We start from the raw sequence: 17,809 nt of genomic DNA on the forward strand, positions 1-17,809 counted from the left end.
TTGTAAAACGTGTTTGAATTGTATTTCGCCATGTTGAAACGGCGTGACGTCAGAGACAATCCTCACGCTCATTGGCTGCCGCCTCTGTAGATACGCCAGTGTTCTTTGGCTAGTGCGAAAAAAAAGCGCGAAAATTAGTCAACGGAACACACTTTAACAGCGTGTTTTTATACAGTCTGTGGTTTCATCTCGTTGGACAGGTAAGTGAGTTCATGTCTCTCAACACTCAGTAGCTAAGGAACTGCTGAATGCAGCTGGTTAACTTAAATGTCAAACTTTTTATACATAGCCTACCTGTTGGTAAGGAAATCCAAAGCACTATTCCATGCATAATTAAGATAAAGAAGTGTAGTCACGTAAATATCCTAAGTTATAGTCGTGTTGATGAATCTATGCTATTTGTACGTCATTTACTTTGATGTACATTTTCAAAGAGCAAAACCTAAAAGTATTTTACACTGAATTAGGCATAAACCTGCAGTAATTTTTCACCAAAGTTTACTGTGGAAAAAGTACCAGACAGAACAGCAGTGCTGATAGAAACCAACACGTTAAAACGAACACCATGTACATATATTAGCATGAACGCTAAACCATCACACAGCTGAGTTAAAACTAGAAATTAGGACTGGTAATTTAACTCGTTAAAACGATCAACGCATTTAACGCACTTGCCCCGCCCCAGACCTCTGTGGATCATCTGCCATTTCATACAGTTGATTGATGACTAATATGAAGCAGGACAACAACTTACTGTGTGTTGGAGCCTAGAGAATATCCCTAAAATTCAAGATATGGGGCAAAACTCGCGTTTGAGATTGTGTCTCATATTTTCATCATAGCTATAGTTAAGAAATATCACACTTCTGCAAATGTGATACTCATCTTGTACAACAGTTCATTAAGAAGTTAATATTGTTATTTTTGTCATCTCTGAGCAACCCACATCGGCATTTCATTTCTTGATCCATATTTTTTGTTAAATATTTGTTGAACTTTGATGTTATATGAAATAAAATGTATTTCTTTTGTGTTCAAGTTGGACTGTAGTAAAATTAATGCAATAACTAACAATTCAAACCAACATAAAAAAAAAAAAATTATTTGAGCATGGCTAAATAGATTCAATTCCACAACTTAAGAAGAAAAATAAAATCTCTCTCTCTCTCTCTATATATAAGTCTAAAAAATGGATAATTTACAAGACTTTTATATAAAGCTATATAGGAATCTAGTGGCTAAACCATGAAATTGCAAAAAATATATATATATATATCTTATCTGCCTTCAAAAATGTGATTTTAAAGACATTGGCTCTGTTTTAACATGAAATAATGTCATAATTAAAGTAATAATAATAAAAAAATAGAAAAAATATTTTCAATGGGGGAAAAAATAGCATAATTATGGCATAAATAAATAGAACCATTACATTCTCTCAAAAGAATAAATAAAAATATTAATTATTTTCAAATGCAAAGCCTTTCCCAAATCCATAACCCATATATAAAAGGTTAGCACCATCTCAGATTTTCAGTGTAGTACAACCGAATGTCTTGCAAGTAGCTATTTGTTCAGATCCACTGGTGCCAGCACATCAAACAATGCCATGATAGGATCTGCCTTTATAACTCTGTAATATAATCTGAAGGGTTCAGCTGGTGACGTGTGAGGAGGATGCTTAAATGTCCCCTCTGCAGCTGAACACTTGGGACATAAGGGTGACATCTCTGGAGAACATTTAGACCAACTTCTTTTGGGGAAAATTAAACCTGTGAAGTACTTTAAATTGTATCAGGCCCAATCAAGCATTTACTGACCTACTCTGAATATTGTCAGTGCATGATTCCTCTTCCCAGGACTGTTTCAATCAGTGGCTGTATGTTCGAGTTACTGCTCAAAACGTAAAATGTTTTCAAACAAATTCAATTTTGTAAATAACAGGGGAAAAAAACATTAAGTTAGCAATTTGTATCTTTGTTGAAGCTGTAGGAAGGATCATACAGTATTGTTCAAAATAATAGCAGTACAATGTGACTAACCAGAATAATCAAGGTTTTTAGTATATTTTTTATTGCTACGTGGCAAACAAGTTACCAGTAGGTTCAGTAGATTGTCAGAAAACAAACAAGACCCAGCATTCATGATATGCACGCTCTTAAGACTGTGCAATTGGGCAATTAGTTGAAAGGGGTGTGTTCAAAAAAATAGCAGTGTCTACCTTTGACTGTACAAACTCAAAACTATTTTGTACAAACATTTTTTTTTTCTGGGATTTAGCAATCCTGTGAATCACTAAACTAATATTTAGTTGTATGACCACAGTTTTTTAAAACTGCTTGACATCTGTGTGGCATGGAGTCAACCAACTTGTGGCACCTCTCAGCTGTTATTCCACTCCATGATTCTTTAACAACATTCCACAATTCATTCACATTTCTTGGTTTTGCTTCAGAAACAGCATTTTTGATATCACCCCACAAGTTCTCAATTGGATTAAGGTCTGGAGATTGGGCTGGCCACTCCATAACATTAATTTTGTTGGTTTGGAACCAAGACTTTGCCCGTTTACTAGTGTGTTTTGGGTCATTGTCTTGTTGAAACAACCATTTCAAGGGCATGTCCTCTTCAGCATAGGGCAACATGACCTCTTCAAGTATTTTAACATATGCAAACTGATCCATGATCCCTGGTATGCGATAAATAGGCCCAACACCATAGTAGGAGAAACATGCCCATATCATGATGCTTGCACCTCCATGCTTCACTGTCTTCACTGTGTACTGTGGCTTGAATTCAGAGTTTGGGGGTCGTCTCACAAACTGCCTGTGGCCCTTGGACCCAAAAAGAACAATTTTACTCTCATCGGTCCACAAAATGTTCCTCCATTTCTCTTTAGGCCAGTTGATGTGTTCTTTGGCAAATTGTAACCTCTTCTGCACATGCCTTTTTTTTAACAGAGGGACTTTGCGGGGGATTCTTGAAAATAGATTAGCTTCACACAGACGTCTTCTAACTGTCACAGTACTTACAGGTAACTCCAGACTGTCTTTGATCATCCTGGAGGTGATCATTGGCTGAGCCTTTGCCATTCTGGTTATTCTTCTATCCATTTTGATGGTTGTCTTCCGTTTTCTTCCACGTCTCTCTGGTTTTGCTCTCCATTTTAAGGCATTGGAGATCATTTTAGCTGAACAGCCTATCATTTTTTGCACCTCTTTATAGGTTTTCCCCTCTCTAATCAACTTTTTAATCAAAGTACGCTGTTCTTCTGAACAATGTCTTGAACGACCCATTTTCCTCAGCTTTCAAATGCATGTTCAACAAGTGTTGGCTTCATCCTTAAATAGGGGCCACCTGATTCACACCTGTTTATTCACAAAATTGATGACCTCAGTGATTGAATGCCACACTGCTATTTTTTTGAACACACCCCTTTCAACTAATTCAACTAATTGCCCAATTGCACAGCCTTAAGAGCGTGCATATCATGAATGCTGGGTCTCATTTGTTTTCTGAGAATCTACTGAACCTACTGGTAACTTGTTTGCCACGTAGCAATAAAAAAATATACAAAAAACCTTGATTATTCTGGTTAGTCACATTGTACTGCTATTATTTTGAACAATACTGTAAATCTTTCTCCCTGACTAAACCAATCTTCTTCCAGTTTTGGAAAGAAAAAAAAAGATTGTAAACCTGGTTGAAAAGCATGGTTCCAACTAATTGGATTATCTATATAGTGTCGAGGCATTAATTATATTCCTCTAGATTCTATCTCTGTTCTCGTTGAGTTATGAATCGCTGGGTTATTATATAATCACCAGGCTATTGAGAATTGAGTATGTTTACATGAAGAATGTTCAATCTGAAGCCAGACAAGCATGCCTTGAATATCATGACATGTAACACTACTCCTCCAGAATAAAAAAGACAAATAATTATAGTGAGCTACTAACTAATAGGCTACAGATTAAACTAAGGAAGACCGTATCTTCCTTCCCTTCTGGTTTTACTGACATGTTTCCCACTTGTCGGTGACTGTTTACTTCCTGAAAGTATTTTGAAAGGAGTGGAGTCTAGGAACTCTTTGAATACTTGCTGGGACAGGGGCATTAATTAATAAGGGCCCAACACATTGATTAGATTAAATAACCGAGTCTCAGGATGAAAAGTAACCCATCAGGTCTGTCTTTAAGGGTTTATAAATTATCTTTCAAAATCACTTCCCATATGGTGGAAATTAATGGAGTTTTTACTTCCGGAACAGCAGAAGAGTTTACAACCTACTAGCTATGTTCTGACATAAGAACAGATGTGGACTTTACGTTCCAATTTAAGAACTTACTAATGGCTGGTGCAACCCTAATCTTGACAAATTAAATACAAGAGGTTTCTCTTTTGAACTGTAAGTGCTGATATGGCTCAGTAATAAAGACCAAATAGCTAAATTCATTTAATAGAAGATGTTACAGATTAGAAAAAGGGTCTTGATACTTAACAATCACATCAGTGTGTTATATTACCTTAAGAACATCACTATTTACATAAATAATGGACCGTTCATACCAAGAATGATAACTATAATAACTATATTCATGTCCATACTAATGGATGATAAAATAGTGTTTGCTCTCAGTTAACTAGGAGACAGAACTTGAATGAAACCTCTATTTAAACGTATGGCACTCAAGAACAGCGGGAAAATATTCCACATCAGATACATCATATCAAATGATGTGCACAGGGGAAATGCCACTGGGTTAAATTTCATTAGTTTAGCTGCAAGACAAGTCTGACAAGTGTTAACATTATCCAACATTTGAATAAAAAATATACACATACTTTGGTACAACACACAGGTTTGCGTCCCAATCAAATATACCTTTAGTGTACAATATACATATTTTTATAAAGTTTAAATACTATTTGGACTAATAAGCTTAAAGACTTCAAAAATAGTTTGTGGTAACTTCTAATTATTTAAGGCAGTGTTACTGTTTTCATCGTGTTCCCTTTAAAACCACACTTTCATACAAAAATACAAATGTCAGTCATGTATTTTAACCTGCAAAACTGCAAAGTCATTAAAAAAAATGATACAAGCACCAAACCTCCAAAAAAGGCTGTGTACCTGCTGAAATGGATGTCACAAGCTACTTTTTAGAGCTTAAATGCTTTGAAAAGTAGTTATGATGAAGGAACAGTATACTCAAAAAATGAAAATTGTCATTATGTGTTATTTTGTTTTGACAGCAGGTCACTATAACTTGTTGCTGCATGGAAAAGCGCTGCATAAAGTTTATTCAAAAGTCTCACAGCAAGGCAGAGTGAGTAAATAATAAAAGAAATGTCACTTTTTGGGTGAACTGTCCCATTTGTCTTTCTAGAAATGTTTTGAATCTGTAAAGTGTTCTGAAATGTGTATTGCTTTAGAAATGATTCTCCTAAGTGCACTTCTTTTATCTGGGTCCAGCATGTAAAGTTCATTGGGGTCACAGTTTAGCCCAAAAAAAAACATGACAGGACTAAAAAACAAAAACAAATATATATGCTGGTTGATTAGCCTCTGGAATAACAATAAACAAACAAATATAGATGACATCTAGACTGATATTAGTCAGAAGACTGGTCCAAAAATGTCTGTGTGGTCCATATAAATGAAGATCAGTGGAGGTTCCCACTTTTGTGTTAAAGAGTTAATCTCTGCTCTCCATCTGAATAATAAGAAACCATGCTGCTATACGTAGATCTCCACCTTCCTGTTTCTGGGTCATCAAAAAAACAAACAGCTCCATCCATGAGAATCTTTAATCCAGCATGGCATCTAGCTGATCAGCCAGGTCATCAAACATGTTCCCGATGTCATCCAGGATGTTCCCTGCAGACTTCACTACATGAGAAACGCTAAGAGAGACACAATAGGTTAGTGATACATCTAAAAACATGACATTTAAAAGGAAAAACTCCACCAATAAAAACAAAATCATCTTTGTAGATTTATTCCTGTAAGGGTAAAAATCTGGTGAAGAGTGTGTCTCACCCCACGTTGTTGTTGTTCTCCAGAGTTAGTTTTCTCTCTACAGCCTTCAGTGCTTCCTCCAGGGATGTGCTGGTCTTCTCCAGCCTCTGATGATTCAGTGTTGACCTTTGATCCCCTTCCATCAGAGCCTGGAGGCTTCCTGATATCGCGCACTGACCCATGTTCTCTGGCGAGGGAGAGTATGGGACTGGAGAATGAGGTGCTGCAAAGGCGACACTCTGTACAACATTCAGAGTCACGCTAGAGCCGACAGCTGCAGACAGAACAAGAATCTTGGATAAATGCAAAAGTTACAGTCCTCTGCATAAACTGTGAAAAAAAATTGTTGCTGCTCATAGCTTTAATGTAATAAGCACAATCTACCAATTATACCATTTATAAATCAGAGCAGTATTTGTCAAACCTAAAAAACGAAGCTGACAGGCTGTACCTGTTATAAGAGCAGGATCTGGTTTAGAGGCATGCCGTGTTGGATTTAGGGGACTGGGAGGTTTGGGAGCAAGAGGTGGAGGTGCTTTCACTGGTTTGGTTGGAAGCTCCACACATGGCAGACTCATATCCGTTTCACTGATGCGGAGCTTCACCGTGCCCTGAGTCTCTAAAACTGATGTGCCATCTGCACTGCTGTCGGACGCTAGGTTTGGCTGCTCTTTCTCTTTTGGCTTTTGTCGTCTCTTCACTGTGTCCGATTCTTTAAGGTTGAACTCTGGAACTTCAGGAGTTTGGACTGGTTTGTCTTTCTCTGGCAACTCGGAAGTGGTCTCTGACTTAAGAGGCCCGCCAGCTTTGGGCCTCTGTTTGATTGTGAGGTTGCCTTCCTCTGCAAAAGGGATGCACTCACTAGAGCTGTTCTGAGGCGAGGATGAGCTCTCCAGGCCTGAATCCTTTGTTGCATCCTCTTCTTCTGAGTCAGACTTTGTCGCTCTACCATTATCTGCATTGGAGGATACTGGGCTGGATTCACTCTGACTCAGAGGTCTGCGTCTGGACCCTTCGTTGGTAACAGCTGCAGAGGTTTCCGGAAGGCGCGTAGGACTGGTCTGAGGTAGGACTGTTTCTAATGCAGCTGCTATACTCTTTACAATCCCGGATCGGCTATTCTCAGCTGCTCCAGAAGGTGATGCTGGAGTGTCAGAGACAGTTTCAGCACTAGTGCTACTGCTGCTGACGGAGCTAAGGCGTTTGGGTGGTGGTGGAGGAGGCCCTTTACGTCGACTCCTAATGGCAAAAGAGTGGCTTCGGCTGACGGACTGCTCGGAGGCAGACTGAAGACGTGCCAGCTGGCCACGGGTAGGCTTGCGGCTCAGTGTGGCATAAGAAGGCATACTGGCTAGCTGAGCTGCTTCATCATCCTCTTCATCTGGTTCACCATCCGACAAAGCATACCGGGACAGACTCTGTGTGCGCTTCTTAGCCACGTTAGGAGAGTGGCGGTCAAGCGTGGCACTGTTATATTGTGAACGTAGATAATTAAGGGTTTTGTGAACAGGAGAGCCTTGTGGAGAAAGAGCAGAGCTCAGTTTCGGTTTGGAAGGCACCGTGGGGTATGTAAAGCCTGCGGATGCACTGAATGGCAGCTGCTGGGGAAGCGTAGGATGTGGGACCTGGTCACGGCCTTCTGGGATGTTTCGCTCTTTAGCAGGACTGCTGTCTGGGCTCGTTAAACTCTCTCGGGAGCGGCTATCTGGGGTCGCAGCGGAAGTGGAGGATGAGGTGCTGGGGGGCTCCTGAGAACGTCCCGAGCCTCGAGAACGTGTGTCAATGCTCTCCTGACTGGAAGACATTCCTACTGCATTCTTGATGGCCAGCCCTTCCTGACAGCCACTGTAGTGGGAGGACATGGCACTCTGGAGCTCAGTACTCAGCTCACTGTCCTGGAAAGTCATCATTCTGGGCGTGTGGGGTGAGGGGAGGTCGCCGCTCTCGGGAGGCGGCTCAATAGTGACCAGGTCCAGGGCTGCGGGGGTTTTGCGCCGCAGTGTGCCCTGCCCAGATTGCGCCTGCAGAAGAGCCTTGTGAATATCACACAATTTCTTCACTGCAAGCATTATTTTCTTCTGATGGCCTGTCAGAGACACACACACATTCACCAACTTAACACAAGCTGAATTTATAATGAATATGCCACACATTAATTTAACACAGGATAAACTTCACTGTATGTATGTATGTGTGTGTATATATATATATATATATATATATATGTGTGTGTGTGTGTGTGTGCGTGTATATATATATACAGTATTGTTCAAAATAATAGCAGTACAATGTGACTAACCAGAATAATCAAGGTTTTTCGTATATTTTTTTATTGCTACGTGGCAAACAAGTTACCAGTAGGTTCAGTAGATTCTCAGAAAACAAATGAGACCCAGCATTCATGATATGCACGCTCTTAAGGCTGTGCAATTGGGCAATTAGTTGAAAGGGGTGTGTTCAAAAAAATAGCAGTGTGGCATTCAATCACTGAGGTCATCAATTTTGTGAAGAAACAGGTGTGAATCAGGTGGCCCCTATTTAAGGATGAAGCCAACACTTGTTGAACATGCATTTGAAAGCTGAGGAAAATGGTTCGTTCAAGACATTGTTCAGAAGAACAGCGTACTTTGATTAAAAAGTTGATTAGAGAGGGGAAAACCTATAAAGAGGTGCAAAAAATGATAGGCTGTTCAGCTAAAATGATCTCCAATGCCTTAAAATGGAGAGCAAAACCAGAGAGACGTGGAAGAAAACGGAAGACAACCATCAAAATGGATAGAAGAATAACCAGAATGGCAAAGGCTCAGCCAATGATCACCTCCAGGATGATCAAAGACAGTCTGGAGTTACCTGTAAGTACTGTGACCGTTAGAAGACGTCTATGTGAAGCTAATCTATTTTCAAGAATCCCCCGCAAAGTCCCTCTGTTAAAAAAAAGGCATGTGCAGAAGAGGTAACAATTTGCCAAAGAACACATCAACTGGCCTAAAGAGAAATGGAGGAACATTTTGTGGACTGATGAGAGTAAAATTGTTCTTTTTGGGTCCAAGGGCCACAGGCAGTTTGTGAGACGACCCCCAAACTCTGAATTCAAGCCACAGTACACAGTGAAGACAGTGAAGCATGGAGGTGCAAGCATCATGATATGGGCATGTTTCTCCTACTATGGTGTTGGGCCTATTTATCGCATACCAGGGATCATGGATCAGTTTGCATATGTTTAAATACTTGAAGAGGTCATGTTGCCCTATGCTGAAGAGGACATGCCCTTGAAATGGTTGTTTCAACAAGACAATGACCCAAAACACACTAGTAAACGGGCAAAGTCTTGGTTCCAAACCAACAAAATTAATGTTATGGAGTGGCCAGCCCAATCTCCAGACCTTAATCCAATTGAGAACTTGTGGGGTGATATCAAAAATGCTGTTTCTGAAGCAAAACCAAGAAATGTGAATGAATTGTGGAATGTTGTTAAAGAATCATGGAGTGGAATAACAGCTGACAGGTGCCACAAGTTGGTTGACTCCATGCCACACAGATGTCAAGCAGTTTTAAAAAACTGTGGTCATACAACTAAATATTAGTTTAGTGATTCACAGGATTGCTAAATCCCAGAAAAAAAAATGTTTGTACAAAATAGTTTTGAGTTTGTACAGTCAAAGGTAGACACTGCTATTTTTTTGAACACACCCCTTTCAACTAATTGCCCAATTGCACAGTCTTAAGAGCGTGCATATCATGAATGCTGGGTCTTGTTTGTTTTCTGACAATCTACTGAACCTACTGGTAACTTGTTTGCCACGTAGCAATAAAAAATATACTAAAAACCTTGATTATTCTGGTTAGTCACATTGTACTGCTATTATTTTGAACAATACTGTATACACACAGTGGGTGATAAATCACGTGAATTATATAATAATGTTGTATCAATGAAAATTTCCCACCAGTCCCACCAGTAAAAAAAAAGCAAGTCTGAAGCTGCTCAATTTTTAGCCGATCTTACTTGTCTCCGTCTACTCAATCGTGGTAATGTCAGTGCCCAAAAAAATGTTATAATGTTATTTCATATCAAGAAATGAAGGATCGGATGATGATGTTGCTAAAGAGGAGGAGTCAGATGACCGTCTGTTAAATGCACAGGTGCACTGCGCTCGCTCTTTTTAACTACAAGGTACGCTATTCACGCTATCCAAACAAACGAGGGGTGATCAAAAGTTCAGAGACTATGCACATCATGATAAACAACAGAAAACTGTCCTCTTCAGAGTAACGTTAGTCTGTTTGTGTAATGATGCAGTATAGCGCTCCTGACAGACAGCGATCATTAAGTAGAAGTGAAAGCCGTCTCTTTAAACAAAATCATGGCAATCAGCCAACTTCAAGCTATGGACAAAAAAAGGTAAAATTTCACCATGTGTTGGGTTTTCCTAGATCGAGTCTGATCAGCATATTGATATGCCACACATGTGGAGGTGGATGGATTATCTTGGCTAAGGAGAAGTGCTCACTAACACCGATTTAGACAGATTTGTGAACAATATTTGAGAAAATAGGCCTTTTGTGTACATAGAAAAAGTGTTAGATTTTTGAGTTCAGCTCATGAAAGTGTTGCGTTTATAAACTACAACCACCACAATGTACTTTAATTGCATGTTTAGGTTAAACTCACCTAGTTTGATGATGCCAATCTCCTGTAAGTCTTCCCATGTGAGATCTCGGACAATATTTATGGAGTCATAGCCATTCTCAGAGAGTTTCTTATGATACTGAGGCATACCTATGGCGCTCAGCCACTCCCCAAGATCCTGCTAAGAGACAAGTTTAACTGTGAGTGAACCGAAGATAACACCATAGATACAAGTATATGCATAATATAAGGTATAGTGACTTACTGGTGTGTACTCCGGGAGCCATTCTGGAATGCTGAGGTTTCCAATCTCCAGAGAAATTTTCTTACGGTGACCTGGTTTAGTCACACCAATAGCTGTGAGATCCTGAAAAAAATGGTACACAAAAAATTTACCTACATCAACTTTTATCTGGAGCAACAAGAATGAGAGGCACTTCTCTTCAAAGCAACCAAACATTGGTTCTCTGAACGTACCTCTGGAGTCATTCTGCTGATGGTAGGTACATCATAGCCAGCGTTGAGGAAATTTACAGTGTACTGCTCCAACTGAAACTCACTCAGCCACTGATAAATGGCCTCAGCATCCTGACAATGATAAAAGACATGAGACATGACAGGTAGCAGAGAGAATCCAGGATATTTTAATAGTAAGGTACAATACAATACAATACAATACAAAATGAATAGGCCATATCAAAATATTATCAGGTCTATCTTAGTTGTAGCTGTAATAGTGTTTCCTGACCTTGCCCTCCAGCAGCTGTTGAGGATGCACAAACTGTTGAGAGAAACCCTGCTCTCCTGCTCTCTGTGTGGGCAGCACAGGTCTGTGAGGAACTCCTTCAAAACAACATTTATATGCACGTTATATATGCACAAATATTCACTTGATGGTATTTTCAGTGTCTTTGAATCAGCTGGTGTTTTTCCGTTTTTTAAGTTGAAGTAAGTTATCCTCACACAGATGTCCTATCAGAGGAACTTTGATATAGTTTGATATTTTATCTAATGCAGTAATGTTCATTTATTTTACGTGTCCAAATACTATCTCTGTAAGCTGCACACAGATGCACACATTACCTGTGGGTGTGTCTGGATGTTTGTTATCATCCGTCTGCAGGAAATCCACAACCGAAGGTGATGCCTGTATAAAATAAGATGAGATGTCAAAAGAAACCTTGGCAATAAAACTTAAGTTACCATTGGAACAACAAATGTATGGCTGAAGCTAAAATCGTTCAACTAAAACGTCAGGCACCACAGGTCCATTAAGGTCTGATGAAGATTTGTAGACTTCTAAACATTGCAAAGTGGGAATTTAACAACCTGCATGTATTTTTGGAGCTGTTATGTACCAACATTTCTTCTACATATCAGGTATGAATCCTTAGAATCAATTCAAACATTATTAGTGTACAAATGTCTTAAAACACAGATTATTTATACACCAAACAAAACATTTTACCCCGCTAAAATAGAAACATTACACTGCAAGATGATCACCATAATGGTCTTAAAAATTTCATTTCAATTTAATTTCTCTTTATCCAAATGAAGCACCTGTTAAACTACTGAGACTGACCTAGAAATCCAATTTTTCACTGTCATTTTTTAATAGGAACTCTGAAAGTTGTGTTTCTTTCAAAGCATCATCCTTGTGACTGAACAGAGCACTCTTTGAGTGAATTGTTACCTTGCTGGTGTCGGGGCTGGTGGTGTTTTGCTGCAGTCCATTGGGGGCACTGTTGCTTTCTGTGCTCTGGCCACTGCCTGCACTGCGGGTGCTGCCAACACTGCCAGTGCTGCCCACACTGTTCCTGTCCCCAGCTGCAAGAGAGACAGAGCCATTAGACCAGAGAGTGACTGCAATCATAATGTGACCCCGATTATGCCATCACAGCAGCCGTCTGCACTGCCATGCCAGAGTGCCACCCCACAGCTGTGAGGACACTGTACCCTCTGTGCCAAGGGGCTGGATTTCTCCTTAAGCAGCAGGCAGGATGGGATGGGGGTAGCAGGGCAAAGCCACAGGCATGTGGTGATGGGGTTTACAGAAGACAGCACACAACCTACAGTAGGTTCTGCTACAGGAGTGAGAGGGTTCGCTGTACGCTAACAGGGGGTTAACATCTAGAGCAAACACCAACTTTGTCTGTGTGGCGTTCTGATAGACCAGCCAATCAGAGGGTCTGTCTGCAGCAGGGAGGGGGTGACAGCCAGTAGGGGGCGCAGGGGAGGAGCGTTTCAGAGGAGGGGAGTGCAGCGGTTCTTACCAGCGCAGGAGTTCCGTAAAACCCACACGTCCTCCAAACTGGGGATCATGTGCTGGGACAGAATGCTGGGAGGCCCACCTAGCGGACACAAACACTTTTTGGGCCACTTAGCCTCAGTCTTGTGGGCGGGAAATAAGGGTGTGTGAATCCCAAATCAGGGGCTTCTGATGAGTGTGTGCCACTGCATGGTGCCAATGACTGTCGATAACTAATGATATAAAGATAAATCTTTTGGTTTACATCCATAAAGTGTACTTATTTAAAAACCGCAATACCACATGGTTATTTAATATATAAACCATTTGTATAAGCAAAATGTTATATTTTTTGTGATCTAAATCATTACAGATTAGTCTTGATATAAGTGTGATGTACTAGATCATGTGTAGCGAGGATACCCATGTACTCATTCACAGGTGTGCTAGAGATTTCAGAAAAGTGATTTCAGACCAACTGATTTCTGATGTTGAATGCATTTAAATATCCTACTCACCTAACACTGTAGGATGTTGTAAGAAAATGCACCAAAACAACAATTCAAACTCATTGCCAATAGTATTCATAAAATGCGTTCAGCACATCCGCAAAAGTGATGCAGAGTGTAACGAAATTGAAAATATAAACCGATGAGTTCAAAGGAGATGCATTTGAAAGGCATTTTAAATCCAAGAGTCTCATTTGTGATTGGACCACAGAAAACATCTTAATACCAGGTAGAAATGGGTGAGAAAGCACCATTAGAGGGGGGCACGAGTGTGTATACCTGGGTTGGTGCTCAGACCGTTGGCGTGGGGGAGGACCAGGTGTGGGTTAGTGTTGTACAGAGTGTAGGAGTCGTCAGTTTGAGAGGTCCCGCCCCCGCTCAGATTCAAGCTGGGACTGAGGGCGGACCTGGAGGGCAGTTGCTGCCTATGGGTGGGCAGAGAGGCGTGTCGTGACAGGGTGCCCCCTACAGGACAACACACACATGACAGGAGCAGAGGGTTAATGCAAGCGGATGGAGGTTAGAGATGGACATTTATTACATGGGAAGCAGTGGAATGGAAGAAATCGACACATCCAGGTTATATCTGTCAGAATGTTACTGATACAATAAAGGAAACAATGTTATTAATAGCTGTAATAAAATCAATCAAACAAAAAAATATAAAGCCTGTGAAGCTTCAAAAATTTGGTGGTGTAAATTGTATGGTTCTTGTATATTTTTGTATATTTTTCGATACCTCAAAAAACAAATCTACGATTCGATCCGATACAGGAGTATATCGATCGATATATATTGATATTTTGATATTATATATCTATTTTAAACAACCATCTTCAATCGTATTAACTCACAAATGCAACCAAAAGAGATTTTTACATTCTGTTCCTCAGTTAGGACATTCACTACAAAAAAATAGGCCTACACCTTTTTTTTATAATAAAGAAAATAAACTATTAAAAACTATTCTGGCTGCTACTATGGGCTCAGTGCTAAAAATCTTTTCTACAGATACCAAAATTAAAAGCAATAGCAGAAAATAAATACAATACAACCAAGACATACGTTTTTCAGCTCAGTCTAAAATAATAAAATTTAATGCTAATCACATGTAAAATAAATATAGATTAATCATTTTTGATGTTACAATGCTTATTTAGTCAGGAGCAGTGAGCACTTGTATTTTTCTTTGACAGCATTATGTATTATTATTTTGCTTTCACTTTAAGAACAAAGCACAGATTTAATATACTGATACATATGCCTTTTCTTTCTCAACTGTTTAAGTTAAGACATATGTCTAACCGAATGTGTTTACTAGGATATTTGTCAAAACGTGCATTTTGATTGAATTTTGTCTATATTTATTTATACATGCACAAAAAAGCAAAAGATTTAGGATTTGCGCGGTCTAGACTTTGCTGTCTGTGTGCTAGCTTGCACTTAAATGTGTGCGCTGAAAACTTATGTTACGCCAACAATCCCGAGCATCATTTATACTTCACCTTGTGCATTCGGGCAGGGGCAGTCCTTATCTCAAGTCCAGATACATGAGTTTGAGCGAGAATGCACACATTGGCAATAATGCATAGACGGACATTATGTGAAAATGTGGACAGTTCAGAATGGTGCCTTTACTTTATACTACAGATTTAGATATTTTACTTGTGGCAAAATATCGTATCGATCAATATCGATTAATCATTACACCCCTACTAAAATTCAGGTTATTATTGTACCTGAGCGTCGGTTGATGACCTCAACTATGGAGGGAGGGAAGTAGCCGATTCGGTCCATTCCCCTCTGGGTGTCATGAATGTGGCCCTTCCAGCGTCCATCCACATGCTGCTCTATCACCTGCCAATCACAACACAGCATTGACGTCACAGTGATCTCACCCAAACTGCTACAAACCCAACCCGTTTTTCACGTCCTTGACAATCAGTCAAAACAGAGGAGGAGGTCAGGAATTCAGAGACAATCCATGATCTGAAAGCTTTTGAAAGTTATATAACATAACCCCAGCCGCCCACCCTAAGCAAACAACACATAAAGCATATAATAGCTTCAGGCCCAACAACAAAACAGCAGCGAGAACATTCAGTTGATGAAATAAATCTCTAAACCCACCAGTAAACGACCCTTGAACTGTACTCATACTCTCCCTACAACTTCCTTTGAAAGAATGCTGTATGAAAATGTATTTTGGATTGAGTTCACAAATAAACAATTGTGAGTTTATCTTTAGCGGCCTACAAGGCGATAAACAAAGAACTCGTTGAAGGAGAAAGAGAGAAAAAGCTGGCCTTGGTTAAAGTGAAACTGCTTCTGAACCATTAGTTGAATATACTTGCTAGGTACTCAGGGCTTTGGTATAGTGCTTTAAGGGGTCATATGATGCGATTTCAATTTTCCCTTTCTCTTTGGAGTGTTACAAGCTCTTGTTGCATAAAGAAGATCTGTAAAGTTGCAAAGACTAAAGTTTCAGATCTAAATAGATATTCTTTATAAAAGTTAAGACTTGTCCACACCCTCCTAAAACGGCTTGTCTATGTCACTATGTGGGAAGATTTGCATAACGCCACCCAAATGTTCATGCAAAGAAAGAAGGCGTAACTTTTATTCTCTTTGTTGGAAGAGAAAGCCATGTCGTGGAGTCGCTGTGTGTTTTGTTGTGAAAGCAAAAGTACTTTGGTCTTCCAAAAGAGGACACAACAAGAATTCAGTGGTTAAGTTGTATTTCAACACTGTTCCAGAACAGTTCAACCCAACTATTCAGAGGTGCATTTTACGGATGATGAGGACCATTTTCCTGAAGGAGTAGCCTACAATCCCGGTGTCTGGTCCAGTGCAATTCCAACTTTGCAAGGACAGTCTGGCTCTTTTGACTCACAGTCTGCAAGTACGTTTTTATATTTAAAGAATTTTCCAGTGATGATTCAAACACGAGTTTTAAGCAGAGTAGAGTACACTTTTTGTTTGTCATTTCTGCAATCACAAATGCAGACATGGTTTTATGTTAACGCAATACGTAAAAAGACAGTATAAGTCATTATAATCAGTAATTATGGATGCAACTGGTTTTCCTTGTTTTGTCTCGTCACGCCAGGAGACGGCATCACAGTACGGTAAGGGTCGTAATATTTCTGTCACACGCTTGAGGAATTCGGCCAATCACAATGCACTGGATAGCTGGCCAATCAGAGCACACCTTGCTTTTCAGACCGATGAGCTTCATAAAAATCAACACATTTCAGAAAAGCGGGGCATAGAGGAGCAAAATAGTGTACATTATGTGGAAAATAATGTGTTTTTTAAACCTTAAACTGCATAAACACATTCCATTACACCAAATACACCAAATAATGTTCTTTTTGGCAACATCATATGAGCCCTTTAAGAGAAAGTTGACTGAAGAGGTTTAATGAGTCATGTAAGTGGTCGTACCGTGATGACGTCACCGGCGCGTATGGTGAGGGCCGTGGGGTCGTGAAGATTCCAGAAGTCTTTCAGAGCTCTGACCTGAAGAACTCCTGTAGCTTCTGAAAACACACACACACACACACAGATATCTGTTGAATCAAAACACCAGAAATTCACAGTTCAGAGAGATACCATAAACTGTACATTACAATACATTGTTAAAACTCATGAAACTGTCCAGCTCAAAAATATAAAAAAAACACCATTATAATATTAAAGCTGCGGTAGATAACTTTTGACGCTCTAGTGGTTAATAAACAGAACTGCTTGCGTCTTGCGGAAGAACATTGTAGCCGGAACTACTTCTCTCTGTTTATGTCTATGAAGAATCACAAAGGTACTGGGTTACTCCGCCGCGGTGCACCCGAAGCAATCTAAAATAGTCCGAATATAAACACTTATTATAGGTGCACCCTAGTGATTCAGGACAAGCCAAAAACACGGTCTGGAAAATGGATTCATGGTGTACTCGCTTATTATATACATTTTGTAAATTTTGAACAGAAAAATAGTTACGGACCGCAGCTCTGTTATTTTTTACCGGGAGCAATGGAGTTTCTGCAAATGGTAATAGGACACTGGGAGGAGCCAGAGGAGCTTGATTTTTAATTTTTTTTCCACAGATTATCTGTCTCATATTCTACTGTCAGGACATAATGACAGGTTTAACAAATATGTAAAAAAAAATTTTTTTTAACAAAAGTTACCTACTGCAGCTTTAAATTATTTAACTTTTACTGTAATGTATAGTGCTTGATTTTCTTAAAAGAATTTCAAGTACTTTTCCCCATTATATTTTTTTATGAAAATGTGTTTAACAAAATTATTATAAACATGCAAATGCAAAAAAATGTATAACTTAATATTCCTAAAAATAGTTTAGTGAGGTCGCGCCATCTGAAACTCTCCAGCGT

At 39.6% G+C, this 17,809-nt stretch overlaps 1 protein-coding gene across 4 annotated transcripts in view; it reads right to left on the reverse strand.

Annotated features, from left to right (window-relative positions):
* Positions 1-4,443: 4,443 nt before the first annotated feature.
* LOC127944921 (caskin-2) overlaps positions 4,444-17,809 on the reverse strand; it is a 48,257-nt gene continuing 34,891 nt past the window's right edge. Inside the window, exons 10-22 of one of the 4 annotated variants that reach the window (XM_052541353.1) lie at positions 16,860-16,954; positions 15,152-15,269; positions 13,692-13,877; positions 12,929-13,006; positions 12,349-12,482; positions 11,736-11,799; positions 11,401-11,495; positions 11,130-11,240; positions 10,918-11,019; positions 10,695-10,830; positions 6,474-8,108; positions 6,044-6,296; positions 4,444-5,907 (exon numbers count right to left, since the gene is read on the reverse strand). In XM_052541353.1, coding sequence (XP_052397313.1) covers positions 5,811-5,907; positions 6,044-6,296; positions 6,474-8,108; positions 10,695-10,830; positions 10,918-11,019; positions 11,130-11,240; positions 11,401-11,495; positions 11,736-11,799; positions 12,349-12,482; positions 12,929-13,006; positions 13,692-13,877; positions 15,152-15,269; positions 16,860-16,954 — 3,104 coding nt within the window. In that variant the 3' untranslated portion in view covers positions 4,444-5,810. Of the gene's footprint in view, positions 5,908-6,043; positions 6,297-6,473; positions 8,109-10,694; positions 10,834-10,917; positions 11,020-11,129; positions 11,241-11,400; positions 11,496-11,735; positions 11,800-12,348; positions 12,483-12,928; positions 13,007-13,691; positions 13,878-15,151; positions 15,270-16,859; positions 16,955-17,809 lie in introns of all 4 variants that reach the window. The other 3 variants (XM_052541344.1, XM_052541358.1, XM_052541367.1) reach the window with 3 other exon arrangements.

The sequence above is a fragment of the Carassius gibelio genome, chromosome A3 (genome assembly GCF_023724105.1).
Source record: "Carassius gibelio isolate Cgi1373 ecotype wild population from Czech Republic chromosome A3, carGib1.2-hapl.c, whole genome shotgun sequence".
Lineage (NCBI taxonomy): Eukaryota > Metazoa > Chordata > Actinopteri > Cypriniformes > Cyprinidae > Carassius > Carassius gibelio.